This window comes from Rhinopithecus roxellana, chromosome 4 (genome assembly GCF_007565055.1).
Source record: "Rhinopithecus roxellana isolate Shanxi Qingling chromosome 4, ASM756505v1, whole genome shotgun sequence".
NCBI classification, from domain to species: Eukaryota; Metazoa; Chordata; class Mammalia; order Primates; family Cercopithecidae; genus Rhinopithecus; species Rhinopithecus roxellana.
The window spans coordinates 105,363,584-105,380,147 of record NC_044552.1 but is presented as its reverse complement, the minus strand read 5'-3'; the positions used below and the strand labels follow the sequence as shown (position 1 = coordinate 105,380,147).

The window sequence follows — 16,564 nt, the reverse complement described above, 5'->3', positions numbered from 1 at the left end:
GTAGTTCCTAATACAGAATGGTATTGTCTAGTTTGAGTTTCATTTCTACTTGGTTGGATTGTTGACATGTGATGAAACGGCTGGAGCGGTCAACCAGAGGAATGAGAACTTGGTTAACCCTCATTCTGGGTAACCAGCACCTGAAAAACCCACAGTGCATGGAATTACATATAACCATTTAAAAACATTCTGCCCTCTTGATGTAGCTCAAAAGCCAAGCAATTCTAATGGAAGAATAATCAACATTGTGTTATAGAAAGTCTCTATAACTATCAACGGGACAAACCTAGAATATGTCTCTAACCCTCACATTTAAAAATGTTGAAATCAAATGAAAATGAAATAGGTACAGATTGTTTGTAATCAAAATATAAGAAGCTATGTTATAGGATGAAAATTACTGACGTGTATACCTCATACCTAGTTTGCTGGTTGGTGGTGGTGGTGTGGGTATGTGCATGCATGGGATAGTCGGCAGTAAGAAGAGAAATGGGGTATAGAAAAAAGTAATACAAAAATTTTAGTCCACAAAGACACAAATCATTATATGCAGTAGAGTGAACTTTCCAAGGAGAAATCAAAATAGTTAAACCAGGACAGTAGATTTAAAGGTGTTGCCTTCCTCATAAAGTCCTAGTTTCCTCTGCCCAGATTCACTGTGGCAAAAAATAACATGTTTCAGGTACTTATTTAACCGTTTTCACAAGTTCCATTTATTTTTGAGAAACATACCTTTGAGTTATACCTTCGAATTATACTTCTTTATACCTTTGATTTAATGCTATTTTTATTTTTCTAGAAAAATCAAGATTTGAGGTGTTTGTCATTGACAAATCACAAACCATGGCAACCAAGTCCTTCTTTTCCATGATTATGTTTTGGACACTAGACAAGATAGATGTGGCACAATTTATATGAAGAAAAATGCAACACAAAACCCAGGTCATCCAAGAAATGTGTGTGTGTGTGTGTGTGTGTGTGTGTTAAACAGAAATTTTCCTAGAAGTCAGGCTAGAAGTTACTTGAGTTCAACAACCTATCCCAAGAATGTATTGCTCCATCCATGATATTGATGGAAAGGTGTTGACTTCTCATTTCCTACTGAGTACAGAGGAAAAAAGAGTTGTGAAATATTTGCCTTTGAAAAATTCTCTCCAGCTGTTTTAACACAAAAACACTGTAAAAGGCTTGCATTTCTTCTAAATTGGAGAGTAAATCTTGAATTTCTCATGTCATATTTCTCTTTTTAAGTATATTCCACTTCCCAAATGCTGAAAATAACATAGCATGTCCTTTCTTTTTCTTTTTTTTGAGACGGAGTCTTGCTCTGTCTCCCAGGCTGAAGTGCAATGGCGCGATCTCAGCTCACTGCAACCTCCACCTCCTGGGTTCAAGCGATTCTCCAGCCTCAGTCTCCCGAGTAGCTGGGATTACAGGCACACACAACCATACCCAGCTAATTTTTGTATTCTTGTAGAGACGAGGTTTTGCCATGGTGGCCAGGCTGGTCTTGAATTCCTGACCTCAGGTGATCTCCCTAACCTTGGCCTCTCAAAGTGCTGGGATTACAGGCGTGAGCCACCATGCCCGGCCAGCACATCTTTTTATTCAGGAAATATACCACTAGGGATGGGGGCTTGAGAATTTTTTTTTTTTTTTTTTTTTTTTTTTTGAGGCAGAGTCTCACTCTGTCGCCGGGGCTGGAGTGCAGTGGCCGGATCTCAGCTCACTGCAAGCTCCGCCTCCCGGGTTTACGCCATTCTCCTGCCTCAGCCTCCCGAGTAGCTGGGACTACAGGCGCCCGCCTCGTCGCCCGGCTAGTTTTTGTATTTTTAGTAGAGACGGGGTTTCACCGTGTTAGCCAGGATGGTCTCGATCTCCTGACCTCATGATCCGCCCGTCTCGGCCTCCCAAAGTGCTGGGATTACAGGCTTGAGCCACCGCGCCCGGCGAGAATTTTTATTTTTATAAATATCAAAAATATATAATTTTTAAATTCAAATACTATGTATATTTTAAAAGAAATCTTCCTATGTGAAGAACTTTGTAGAAGAGAGAGGAAATCTGCATTGTATATAAAATAAATGATTGATTTTAGGAAATAGGCTCAGCACTATTATAGAACAGGTTTTAAATAAACTAAAGTTAAAAAATAAAAGCATATATTCACACACATTCAAACATGAGATAGTGTGGCCTCCCCTCCCTTGTCCCACCCTGGGTCAGAGTTAAATAGCTCATCTTCTAAACGAGAAGGTGAGTTCAATCATATAGACAGCTCCTCACCAGAAAACCTTCAAGAGAAAAAGGCAACTTATCCCACCAAACATTGTGGAAAAATGGATTTCCAATATTGTAAACAGAAACATTTGATTTCCAGCCTCTCCTCTGCAGACTTTTTCCAGCAGAAAGCCCATATGGCTCAACTTTTAATTACTTTGGCTAATGCTATATGTAGTAATTCTGTGGTGAATGCTTAAGTGTTTCATTTCTGGTTTCCATAGCAACATTACATCAGATTGCAGACAGCTGGCTCCACAGTTTTAAACCATAACAAATTGACCAAGCCAAGACACAAAACTATAGCCGCTTTAAAGAGATAGCACACCATTTGCCGGCCAGACTGCTGAATGAGGAACCTATGGGGCCCGTTTGGCACCGGGAGGAGGGTGGAGCCTCCCTCCTTCCCAGCTTCTTTTGGAACAAGTGTATCCTTGACACATCTGCAATGTTCTAATAGGAAAGACATGGAGCCAGCGTGGAGAACTTTTTATAACACAGCTATACGCTGGATGATCAGAAAAAAAGGAACAAAATGAATAGCATCTGTAAGTACAAACATTTGTGTGCCGGAGCTCACTAAACGCACCCCCTCACTGCTCCAAGTAAACCTGTCACTGCTGGTAGGCAACAGATACTTCACCGGACCCTGTAACAGTTCTTGGGACTACAGAGAGCAGAGCAAATCCTTTCCAAAAGCCATATGGCACAGTTGTGCAGGCACAGTGGCAATGTGCTGCAATAAATGTTAAAACAAACTTGCAAGGAGCAGCTAGACCCTTTGGAGGACCGCTTGAGACCACCACGCTGATCACAGGATTACAGCTCTGCCCTTTGCAGAAGCACTCTCACTCAGCTTGTTTCCTTAGCTCAAAACACACAACACGCTGTCACAATTAACACCCAGAGTAAGCCCACTTATCTCCCCCGGTGCCACATAACACCGAGAGATATTTAAACATTTCTGAAAAGCAATTTGAAACTGGAAATGTATTTGCTTGTGAAATTCACACTGGTGTGTCTAACCTAGCGCATGATCAGACATATATGCTTCAGCTTTCTAGGTCGGCTGTGCCACAGCATTAATCTTAAAGTTAAGAGAAGGAAGCCAATCAGATATAAGCTTATGAAAAGCAATGTGCAACACTGTCTGAATGCAAGTCCTCCCCAGGAAAAGCCTCCACAATTCACAGCTGAGCCATATATGCTCATTGTCTCAAATTCTCAAAATAATATTCACTATTCCCCAAAAGTTACGCATTTTCACTGGTGAAAATGCCGGGCAAAAAAGTTCAGGGTTACCAGGTAGGGAAGTAAACAGAGGAAGAAGGGCAAATTTAGAGGAATTTAAGAAGGAAAGAGAGAGAAACATCATAGGCAGGAGCAGCAAAAACTTTTACTTGAAGCAACAGAAAACACATTCTTCCCTTCCCATTAAACGCATTCAGAGACTTACCGGCTTCGGCATTTAGCAAGTCTAAGGGGCAATTCTGAAGACGTCTGGTACCTCCCACCCCCCTCCCCACTCGGAGAGTGTCTTCACTCTTGTGGCATCAACTCCGCAATCTCAAAATTAGGATTAGGCACTCCTGGAACATGTCTCTGTGGAGTTACATGATCAGGCTCCACCGTCACAGCTCAGTATCCGAAGGAGAAAGGGGAAGACACTGGATTCAATTAGCTTCTTTCTGCTTGCTGACTGATTCCCCAGTCGCTTGCTAACTGCATAACTTGCAAGAAAGGCATAAGTCATCAGCTCTAAGCAAATCTCCTATTCACCACAAGGAAAAAAGGGAGTGTTGTGCATGGCCAACAATCCCTGTTTTCACTGAGGAAGGCTCTCTGACCTCCTGCTGGCCTCCAGTTCCTTAATTACTGTCTATGGAATTCCAGAGACAGAAAAAAGAACGCGAGAATCTGAGCAAATCCAGGACAAGGAGGACAAGGACTAACCCTTAAAAAGATCTCTTTTGCAGACATTCTTCTGAACACCCCCTTAAGGGAGTAGTCTCAATTGAAAATAGACACCTTCCGATGGCTATTTTTGAAATTACTGAATTAAAACTTATGATTGTGGTTTTCTCCTAGAGTTGTCACTTTCTCTCTCCCCATTCCTTTTTAAAATTTTAACAACCAGAGTAAATGTAGGATATTTCCCCTTCATTGGTGCTTCTAAAACTCTCTTAACAAATTGTTTTAATGCCCGTTTCAAAGCATCTGAGTTCTCCTGCATTCTAGAAATGTGAGCATGAGGACTGTGTCACAAGATGATCATTTAATTTTCTCAAGGATCTCAGGGGAGCCGCTAGGCACATGCTGTTACTTAAACAGAACATTGTCTAAACAACACAGGACTAAAAATCCATACAAAGTCTCCATGACGTGGGCTGCAAGTCACGTTCGTCTTTTCAGGGCTAAGTTCATTTACTTGGGTAAGTCACTTATTCCCACAGCACAGTTTGAGCTGCTTGTTTCTAGATGTCCCTCCTATTGGGTGAATCTTGATGTATGATGCTTGAGCCTATCTCTTTATAGGACATCACACAACATAAAATACCTAGCTACACAGGACTCAGGAATGCGTATGAACCACTGTACCTCCTTAAAATGACAGAAATTTAGAGTTGGACAGGATTCAGGGTTAACCTAAACTAAAAACAGCCAGGCACAGTGGCTCACACCTGTAATCCCAACATTTTGGGAGGCTGAGGTGGGCGGATCACTTGAGGCCAGGAGTTCAAGATCAGCCTGGGCAACATGGTGAAAACCTGTCTCTACTAAAACTACAAAAATTAGTCAGGCGTGGTGGCATACACCAGTAATCCCAGCTACTCAGGAGGCTGGGATAGGAGGATGGGTTGAGCCCGGGAGGCAGAGGCTGCAGTGAGCCAAGATTGCCCTACTGCACTCCAGCTTGGGTAACAGAGTGAGACTCCGTCTCAAACAACAACAACAACAACAAAAGCGAATTGGAATACGAAGCTCCCAAGTGGAGGCTCATGTTTCACCGTGCACACTTTACAGGTTCTGCATCAGATCACCAGAGCTCCATGCCCTTTTCCTCGGCTCTTGTCTTGCTCTTCTTTCCTGGGCGGGCTGGCGTCTCTCACTCCTTGCCAAGAATTAAACTCCCTTCTCCCACTCTGTCTTCTGCTCAGAAGTATCTCCTCCCAACCTTTATGGAATTTCCTCTTCTTTCTCCTGCAAGGGCTCACCACACCTTCCCTACACTGCCCAGTTCCCCGTTTCACAAACTGATTCTCCCACAAACTCCCCCTCCCCTGCCACCACCTGATGACCCAGGTGCTTTCGTGATGTTGTACTTCCAATACTTGGATTTGTCCAAAGCTCACCATTCCCAGGCACTGTGTTCAACAACTGCATACATGATCCCATGTCACAGCAATGGCAGGGGCAGAATCTGAGACTGCATGGTTTTGGTCCTGTGCCACTATCTACTCAACAAGGCCTTTCTTCATCCAAGACTGACAACTGTGCTGCAAAGTTATGCCCACACTTCCTTAAAACTGAGTGTAGGCATTTTCCACCGAATTCCTTCGTTACAGGATAAAAATGAAGAAAATGAGAGTACCCCAGTGAGACTGGGGTAAAGGGAAGGGGATTAGCCCAAGGTCTCAGGGGTTAGAACAACCTGGGTTTCATTATCAAGTTCTCTAGGAAGTCACTTTACTTTTATGGGTCTTAATATTCCTGCACATAAATTTGGTATAGTAACATTTTTCTTACAGTGTGGTTGTATTAAATACTATGTACGTGAAATCCTTGTTGAACTGGAGTTCAATAAAGACTTAATATTTTTACTATTATTATTATTATTCTTATTTGAGATGGAGTTTTGCTCTTGTTGCCCAGGCTGGTGTGCAATGGCTCAGTCTCAGCTCACTGCAACCTCCACCTCCCAGGTTCAAGCAGTCCTCCTGCCTCAGTCTCCCAAGTAGCTGGGATTACAGGCGCCTGCCACTACGCTCAGCTAATTTTTGCATTTTTAGTAGAGATGGGGTTTCACCATATTGGCCAGGCTGGTCTCAAACTCCTGACCTCAGGTGATCTGCCCGCCTTGGCCTCCCAAAGTGCTGGGACCACAGGCATGAGCCACCATGCCCAGCCTTATTATTAAGTCTGCAGTCTTCTATTCATAACTCACTAGAGTTCAGACAACACCTAATTTTCACAAACTTTTCTTTTAGGTGCTGTGTAAATAGCAAAAACCACTTAAAAACCCAACAACCAGGCCGGGCGCGGTGGCTCATGCCTGTAATCCCAGCACTTTGGGAGGCCAAGGTGGGCGGATCATGAGGTCAGGAGTTCAAGACCAGCCTGACCAAAATGGTAAAACCCCATCTCTACTAAAAATACAGAAATTAGCCAGGCGTTGTAGCACACATTGTAATCCCAGCTACTCAGGAGGCTGAAGCAGGAGAATTGCTTGAACCTGGAAGGCAGAGGTTGCAGAGATCATGCCACTGCACTCCGGCCTGGGTGACAGAGCGACATTCAGTCTCCAAGGAGAAAAAAAGAAAAAAAAGAAAAAAAAAACAACCAACAACCAGCCGGGCACAGTGGCTCATGCCTATAATCCTAGCACTTTGGGAGGCCAAGGCAGGCAGATTACTTGAGGCCAGGAGTTTAAGACCAACCTGGCCAACATGGTGAAACCCCATCTCTACTAAAAATACAAAAATTAGCCAGGCATAGTGCATATCTGTAATCCCAGCTATTCAGGAGGCTGAGGCACAAGAATCACTTGAACCCGGGAGGCAGAGGCTGCAGTGAGCCGAGATCATGCCACTGCACTCCAGTCTGGGCAACAGAACAAGACTCCGTCTCAAAAAACAAAAACAGAAAAAACCAACAATCTTTTTATATGTGAAAGCTAGTCATATGGCCAGCATCTGAGGCTGGTTCTGGACAGGCTGTTCAGATACAGAGAAGACTCGGAGCCAACACAGGTTCAGATCCCCTCTGTGCCACATGGGAAGAGTGTGTGGCTGTGGGCGTGTTTCTTCTTTCATTTCTAAGATAGGCAGTGAGAAGCATCCTAGGGCTCTCTAGAGGATAAAACGAGACCTTGAATGTGAAGCCTAGAGCTTGGCAGGTAGGGAAGTCCTCGTTCCACGTGAAATACACATGAAGTTCGTGCACTGATTTATCCAGATACTTTGGAGAGGGTGGCGGGAAGGATACATCCCCACTTCTTCCCCTGAGCGGCCTCTCCTCATAGCACAGGACTTGGGGAGTGTCCTAAGAGGATGGGAGACAGAGCCGACCTTGTCCACCCCTTTTTAACCTCACTGCCATGCCTCTCAGGGGGTGATTCAGGTACTTATCAAGATACTCAATGTTGGGCCCTTTGTGAGGACGTACCATGGCTTAACTTTCAGAAAACAGGAGGCTCCCCAGGCCAGGAGCCTTGTCTGATCTCCTTCTCCTTGCATTCCTAGTACCCACCCATAGTAGAAACCCCATAAATATTGGTGCGATAACTGTGGAATGAAGAAGTTGAGACTCCCCAGCCCCGTGGCTCCCAGCCCTGGCCATGTGTCAGAGTAAACTGTGGGATATTTGAAAGACTAGACTGAGTCAGGCCACCCTGGGAAGCTCCCTGGTGAGGGACGGATTGGGGGATAGACTTTGTGAGGAAAGGCCACTGCTGGTCCTGTTCTATGGGTGGCGGGCTTGAACACAGTAGGTGTGCAAATTTGCTGAGAAGGGATTTCAGTATCTGACTCCTCTGGTGAGGAATTGTTCCTCATTAGCTCCTTGGAACAAGGTCCAAAAGCCTTATCATGGAATATGTGACTGTGCATGGTCAGATTCAGTTTCTGGTACATCGTGCTCCATTCTTCAGATACCACGTGGTGGACAGGGCATCAGAGTACCTGGTCCTCACTCCCTGCTTCCTCGCAGCATCTCAAACACCCCATGCCCTTCACTGCCCTGACGGCTCCTCTTCTGCAAACAGCTCTGCTGACTGCATCCACACCCCTAACTCCTACTCATCCTTCAAGTTTCAGTCTGCATATTTACTCCTCTGGAAAGCCCTCCTGGCTTTGCTCCTCATCTCCTTTAGATTAAATATATTTTATCCAAGGACTTAGCACATATATTGTCATTGCTAGATTCCCTAGCCCATCACTAACTGTCACGCAGACAATGAGCCTGACCACATTCATTTCCACATCTGTATGTTAGTAGCATTTATTGTTTCTGACTACACATGACATATATTATTAAAAATTTGGAGAATGCAAAAATGCACAAAGTAGTAAGAGAAATGACATATCATCCCGTACTCAGATAGAAAACTTGCTAATATTTTGGTTTATGCCTTCCCACTTTTTCCCCATACACACACATATGCACACGCACACACAAAATACACCCTGATGTTTCTGGATGTTTCTTTTTTTTTTTTTACAAGAAAGGGTGATCTTTGACCTTTACCTTCTCCACCTCCTCTAGTCACTATCAGTGTCCCCAAATCCTCCCTCAAATTACACGCACCGTCTAAGTGGAAATAACACATCTGCCTGTAAGTGGGGTCCCTCTCTGAGCCATGGCTGCCTCAAAAGATTTTCCTTTAGAGAAACTCCGGGCCCCTGGTGTATACCGTAGCCACACTGTTTTATAGCCCATTTTTTAAAGCTATATGTTTTGAACATTTTCACATGTCAACAAATATTCACTATAATACAATGTATTAATGATACAGTAGTATTTAGTCATCAAAGTATACCATAATTTACTGATATCATGGTCCCCATAATTAGACATTTGGCTGTTTCCAAATAATCCTGGGATGCACACTTTGTGGTAAAATTTCTAACATATCTAACACTTTTTTTTTTTAGAAAGATGATTCGATTGTAGAATTGATGGGTAAAAGGGTGTGTCTTTAAGACTTTTGACACATATTGACAACTTGCTCTGAAGAAAAGTTGTATTGTTTTAAAATCTCACAAGCAGTTACCAACACTGAGAATTACGATATTCTTTTCCACTCAGATAAATAAATATCTGTGTTTGTGCTAAACAGATATTTCCTGATTGAAATGAATGAATGAATGAATGAATGCACTGATTCAAGACATCAGGAAAGGCAAGGAATAGCAATAGGAGGAAGCCAGCATTCCCTGGATTTACAAACGTTATCATCTAGAAGTCTGAATGGGTAGGGAGAGCCCCAAGAGAAGTTCAGAAATATGATTAATGTTAAGGTCAACCATGACAACTGCATGAGAAAAACACAGAGATATAGGAATTCGATGTGGGAGGACTCATCTCTGGGTAAGGAAATTGAGGCACACTTCCGTGAGGGGAAGAGGGCCTGCCATGGGTTTAGGGACACTTCCATGTCCCTACATGAGTCTAGTCCAGTATTTAGGTGGTCCTGGGGCCCTACTTCTCTCACCCACCCCAGCCCAACCTTAGATATCCTCCTATCTAGACAAAGAAGAGCTCAGCTGATGTTGTTGCTTTTATAAACAGCATGTGACACCAATCAACAAGAGCTTCCCGGCCCTCCTCTTCCCCAAGCTTGATTTCATAATCTCTCCAACATGCCTGATCTCCCTCCATGGTCCAAAAAGTGATGCACTGAAAGTCCCTCCCTACCTTAGGGGCACTGCACTGATTCTGGGGCCATGGCAGAGGCCTTTTGGTCACAGTCATCAGGTTAATGTGTTATTCTTCGTGCTTAGAAAAATATTAGTCTCACTGTTCAAATAAGTTAGAGTTACTTAAAAGTGTGTTTATGAGTTGCTAGAAGTAACAGTAGAAAATATGAAGCACACTGTGGGTAATTTTTTTTTCTTTTATCACAAAGGAGTCAGGGGAGGACTCATTTATTTAGTGTCTGCTCATTAGCTGGTGACATCATTGCCCTCTGAAATTAGGAGATTTTTGTTAGCATATGGAAAAAAAAAGATGAGATTCCATTCTTCTCCCAGAGGTGCAGTGGAACACTGAAATAATCTCTCTGGCAGTTTCAAAATTAACTAGTTGTTGCCAGATTTGAAGAAAGAGACGGAGGAGGAGGGGGCGGCAGAGAGGAGAAGATAATTACATGATAGTTTTATTTGGAAAAAATATGTGAGAATTTGAGGTAATATTACCATTCCCTAGGGGCAAAGGCTTGTCAGCACTTAATTCACTTAAGAGACTGCTTTAAAATTTAACCATAAAACCAAAGGAGCAGCAAATGGATGTTATGTTCCCTAATCAACTGTAATCTATTTCTTAAACTCACTAACTTTGAATCATTTTTAATCGCCCCCATGAGGAGAAGGGAGAAAAATATAAAATCTCAGGAGTCCTACAGCCAGATCTCGGGAGGCTTAAAACAAAAGTGAATCCTCCCACCCCAGTTCTGCAGGATGTCACAGAGCAGAGAATGCCTTTCCTCCTGAATGGGTCGGGGGAGAGAGTGGTAAGTAGAGGAAAGAGGACTGGCTTCTCCTTCACTCTGTAAATCTTTGGAAGACATTTCTGCCTGGGGCTTTGTCACCCTGACCATAGGTCAGAGAAACGCATTGTTTCATATTAAATAGATGAGTTAGGAAACAAAGTATCCACAGCTCTACAGGTCCCTCTGTTCAGAGTGGGGTAGTGTTATCCAAAGCAAATCTATGGGATCAGACACACTGAAGACTAAAGCAAAACACCAAACCCACTCATTCCCAAGGGCATCCAATTCTCACATGCCATGGAAAAAGGATGATTCAGAACAGGACTGCCAAGTAGGGCAATTACATATGTGTTTAAGGCACTAGTTTCTGGAGCTGATGAAAGTGTTCATCCCAGAAGCCGTTAAGTCTCCTAAGGGATTGGGTGGTGTCTGCAAAGTCACATTACTTTTATGGCATCTTAGGCTGAATGACTCATGGATCAGGCATGATGACTTCTCCGACAGGGCTGCCAAACAACCTTGTCTAGGCAAATGGCAATGTAGAAATACAGAGAACTGATGGAGCCAAATGGCAATGGAGGGAAGGGGGTCCACCAAGACCATTCCTCCAAGCCAAACTTATGCCACCAGATCACTGGTCATCTGTCGAAGCTGGAGGAGGGAGGGTCCAATGTTACCTCCTAGACTGACATCTACAACCTTAACGTTAATCTCCTTGTGTTTGCAGGATAAATAAGCAAACTTACTTCAAGTTTCACATTGAAGAAATCTAGACTAAATACCTTCAGAGAGGAATTATTTAGAGCTAGAAAGGTTGTTTGTGGTCATCCAATTGGCAAAACTATCAGGTCATGAACTCTGCTGAACACTGAACCACAGAATATTCTTCTCACAACGACTAACAAAACGAGAAAAGCCCCCCAAGAAGAAAAAATAAACAAACAAACAAAAAACACTAAAAACTAGCAAAAGTATTGCGCCAAGAGCAACCAAACAAAGAAAGCTATATAATCTAATGTACTGAACTCCACGACCAAGGTAAGAAAGAAATTTCTGAAGCTCACTGGAAAAGGCCCCCAACTTCTACAAAAGCCAGGCTAGCAGGAATCCGCAGAACCCTGTTATGTGACTCCAGATCTGGAAGGAAACAGTGTGGCCTCTTTATCTTTCTCTGGCCTAAGAGCAGTGGAAATGGCTGCAGAAGAGCAATAAGTGAAATGATGGGAAGTCAGGGCAGGCTGTTCTTGATTGAAATACAGCCTCTAAAATTCAAAAAATGAATGAAAGGCAGAATGGCTATATTCCACCAATTACCCCGGCTATGAACCAGGTGGCATAAATTACGATACGGCACATTCAACACAGTTTCAGGAGAGAAAAGGCAGAGTCCAGGTATCCCAGTGAAGACCACATTTCACCATATATCATGGCCAGGTTGTAGCAACAACAAACATAAATGGACCACAAAATGAAGCCCTCAAGTGTATCTTGAAAGGAGAAAAAAAAATCTATTGTCAGATAGCATGGCAAACAGGTCGAAACATAACCTTCAATATCAGCACAAATAGAGAATGTGATCAGAGCCACCCAAACAGGACCAAGATGGAAAAAAAAAAAGCATGACAACTGTACAAACAAACTATGGCAAAGAAGGGGGGAAAAAGAAGCATAGATAAAAACAGAAAGCCAATCTTTTGCTCTCAACACTTCATCAGGAGAAAATATAACTCAAGGAACAGGAAGAAAGTCCTAAGAGTTGCTTCCATCTATAAAATAATTTAATAAGAACATGAATTCAATTAAATGAGACCTCAAAAACAAGATAAAAAACACAAATGATATAAATTTAAAGTTTGCAGAAATAAGGAAACAACCTATTAGAGAACCAATTTATAAATAAAATAAGCAAAGAATAGAATCTATACCCCAGAAGTCAAAATACTGATAGAGAGAAATGATTCATATTACTTGACCCAATTTTCTCATATTACCCAAGTTTTCCGATTTACTCAGCTCTTCATCCAGACCTCTGACTTTGCTGCTCCCTCTCCTGACACACGTTTCTCCTTCTGCTTGAAAGTTCCTCTTCAGTGTCAACCACCTTCTCTGGGAAAGCTTCCCAGACCCTCTTTGCTGGGGCTTGCTGCACTTCCTGTGTGCACCTATCACAATAGGCAGGAAAATCTCAGTGAAGTCCACAACCATGCCATCTATTAATCTGGCTCCTTTTCTCAAACTCAAGCTCCTTGTGTACAAGGACTTGGCACATAGTGGGTCCTCAATAAATGCTTGCACATAAATAAATGAAAGAATGCTCAAGATGGCATTCTTTCAGCCTACACTTTGGGTCAAATGCACAGTGTAAGAAGTGATTTGCATCCTTTTATAAACTATGTGATGCTATTAGCATAATACTAATAATAAATAGTAGAGTGAAGATTGGAAAGTGAGGAGTGTGGTGTGGTACAAAGAGGGAGATGAATGGGATCGAGAAGTGAATAAAAGGATATTTGGATATGGATTATACTGTAAAAAAATTTGGTTGTGTTAAAATATCGCTTTCCAAATGATTTGTCTGATGACTATCGTTCTAAGAATTGTGTTGCAGTGAGCCGAGATAGCGCCACTGCACACCAGCCTGGGTGACAGAGCGAGGCTCGGTCTCAAAAAAAAAAAAAAAAAAAAAAAAAGAATTTTGATACAATGGGTAATTGTGACAACATTAAAATGAACTCAAAACAAGTGATGGGCGACGTATGATTCTAATAAGCAGGCTCAGGTTGGAGACGGCCCACAGTCTGAATTCTACATACGAACAACAACAGGGCCTGGGTATCTCCCCAACCCATCCATTAAATAAGGATGGGCACCAGGGCAAATGATTTAACAAGGAATTGACACGTAATGAATCGATAACATTGAACAAGTAATGGAAATCTTCTTATCCCCGACTTCTCCAGGGTTGTTCCCAAGAGCACAATAAGAAACTGGGATTGCAAATTGAAATGCCAATCTCTAAACTGAATTAGATTACAAATTTCTGTACTGAAATATAATCAGCTAGTGGGGAAATGTGGCATATCCTCTTTAGTATTTATGTATTAGGTTGGACAAAGGAAATCACCACTTTCATAGGTCAAAAGCTGTCTAGTATCTCTAGTTCCACAAGGTTCAACCAAATGAAAGAAACAACAGACCAAACTGTATCCATAATCTATCTTAATTTTTTTAAATAGGTATCCTCAGATTATATAGTATCTGGTTATTGTGTCATTTGTTTTTATCAGTGTGGCCCTTGATATGTTTTTCTTTCTTTCTCTTTTCTTTTCTTTTTTCTAGAGACAGGTTATTGCTCTGTCACCCAGACTGGAGTGCAGTGGCATGAACACAGCTCACTACAGCCTCGTTCAGGCAATCCTCCCGCCTCAGCCCCTCAAGTAGCTGGGACTACAGCTAAATTTGTTTTGTGTTTTTTTTTTTTTTTTTTTGTAGAGATGAGGTTTCACCATGTTGCCCGGGCTGGTCTAGAACTCCTGAGCTCAGACAATCTGTCCACCTTGGCCTCCCAAAATGCTGGGATTGCAGGCGTGAGCCATCAAGTCCAGCCAGCCCTTAATATGTCGAGGAAGGCCTCCAAGCAGCAAGCACCCTCAACTTCTTGCAACTGTAGAAATCAGTAATGATAAAGATGTGCCTGGTTAGTTCCCAAAGTCAAAGAGCCAGATGGGCCTGCCATGAGAGTGCCTTCTGACATAACAGGTATGGAACGCACACCCACACACTCCATGAGACCACGTCATCAGCACTGTAGGGTCCTATATTATTTCAGTACAATTAACTACTCACACTTCACAGATAGTACTCCATCCAAACATGCTTACTAAAACCATACCAGGCCCACCCTTAAACCCACTTACACGGTAATACCTTCTGAAATAGGAAACAAATTGATTATGTGTTTGGTAAAAGTATAACCAAGTAAACACGCACTTTTACATTAAGCTTGTCCTGACAATTCTGGCCTCTCTGCTGATACATGAATATAAGCCATTACTACCATGTTAATGGTATGTACAAAAATAGCACTTTTATGGGAACTCAAATATTTTAAGAATGGCAGTTGACGGGAAGGGCAGAAGATCTTCACATTAAATAACAAAGAGATGAAGTGCCCGGCCACAGATGCAGAGCTAATAGGTGGGAGATTTGGATCTGAGCCCAAGGTCTGACTCAAGTCTGAGCTTAACCAGTCTCCTCTCTTGCCCACGCAGGGCGAAGGCCTGGTTTCCAGGGACTAGTAGAGGCAACAGCTTCCTTCTTGTGTAACTCTGTGGAAACATGGCGATCTTAAGGGACTCAACAAATACACGCCTGAAAACTTGGGCCCCTGCCTGGGGGAGAAGACTGGGAATGAGAGGGCAGAAGAGAAGTGACAAGAAGCCACCTAAGCAATGGCTTTTGGGCAGCTTATAACCAGATGGAACAAAATGGGCATTTCTTAAAACATCTCACTATGTATATTTTTCCAATGGATTGATTTTTCCTTTAGTCTCACCCTAAGCTGTAGATTAAAGGAATTATTACTTTTACTCTTTTAATAAGAACTTAAGGCCGGGCGCGGTGGCTCAAGCCTGTAATCCCAGCACTTTGGGAGGCCGAGACGGGCGGATCACGAGGTCAGGAGATCGAGACCATCCTGGCTAACACGGTGAAACCCTGTCTCTACTAAAAAATACAAAAAACTAGCCGGGCGAGGTGGCGGGCGCCTGTAGTCCCAGCTACTCGGAGGCTGAGGCAGGAGAATGGCATAAACCCGGGAGGCGGAGCTTGCAGTGAGCTGAGAACCGGCCACTGCACTCCAGCCCGGGCGACAAAGCGAGACTCCGTCTCAAAAAAAAAAAAAAAAAAAAAAAAGAACTTAAATATGTTCCAATTTTACTAGCATTTTAGTTTCAGAATCATGGTTTTATTAAAATACAGAGTAATATTTCCTCTGATAATCTCCTACCCAGCCAAATAAAATGAAAATTTATAAGAATTATCCATAAAAATCAGAATAATCATATGAAGGTCTCAAACACATTAAAAGACTAAGATTAGTGTGCATTATTTCATATTTTTAAATTTTTTTTTTACTTTTTTTTCTTTTGAGACAGGGTCTCACTCTGTCACCTAGGCTGCAGTGCAGTGGTGCAATCATAGCTCACTGCAGTTTCAGCCTCTTGGGCTCAATAAATCCTCCCGACTCAGCCTGGTAGCTGAGTAGCCTCAGTAGCTGGGACTACAGGCGTGTGCCACCATGCCTGGCTAACTTTTTTATTTTATGTAGATCCCATGCTGGTCGTGAACTTCTGGCCTCAAGTGATCCTCCTGCCTCAGCCTCCCAAAGTGCTGGCATTACAGGCATGGGCCACCACACACAGCCAATAAAAGTTAATTTTAACAGTTACATGTAGAAAGATTTTTGAAAAGGGTTCATCTACACAAGGTAATACTGCATACATGGTAAACAGAATTGCTGATACCTGTCCCAAGAATACAGGGCATAAATGCCTTCTGATAAATTATTGCTATGTTTTGTTTCTTCTTTCTCCTGGTCATATTATAAACCAAGCAAGTAAACTCTTCTTCTGTGTGAGAAATAAAGAACTGAAGAACATGAGCCTAAGACAACCATTAGAGCTTCAATAAGTAGAATCATTTTCTAGCTGTAAACCAAAAAGCATTTTGCCAATTAGAACCCTTTTAAATTAAAACCCACATACTCAGAGTTATGAAAAGATCCCTTAGGAAAAGAGATGCAGTGGGGAAAAAAAAAGTAAACGCCATTAAAATGCAAAATGCTTATTCAGAAAT

At 42.5% G+C, this 16,564-nt stretch overlaps 1 protein-coding gene across 4 annotated transcripts in view; it reads right to left on the bottom strand.

The window, feature by feature from the left end:
- The window catches only part of SASH1 (SAM and SH3 domain containing 1), a 287,239-nt gene that overhangs the window by 39,325 nt on the left and 231,350 nt on the right, over positions 1–16,564 (bottom strand). Inside the window, exon 1 of one of the 4 annotated variants that reach the window (XM_030928911.1) lies at positions 3,737–4,110. The exons of the other annotated variants lie outside the window; for them this stretch is intronic. Coding sequence (XP_030784771.1) covers positions 3,737–3,748 — 12 coding nt within the window. The 5' untranslated portion in view covers positions 3,749–4,110. Of the gene's footprint in view, positions 1–3,736; positions 4,111–16,564 lie in introns of those variants that run through there. 4 annotated transcript variants of the gene reach the window in all.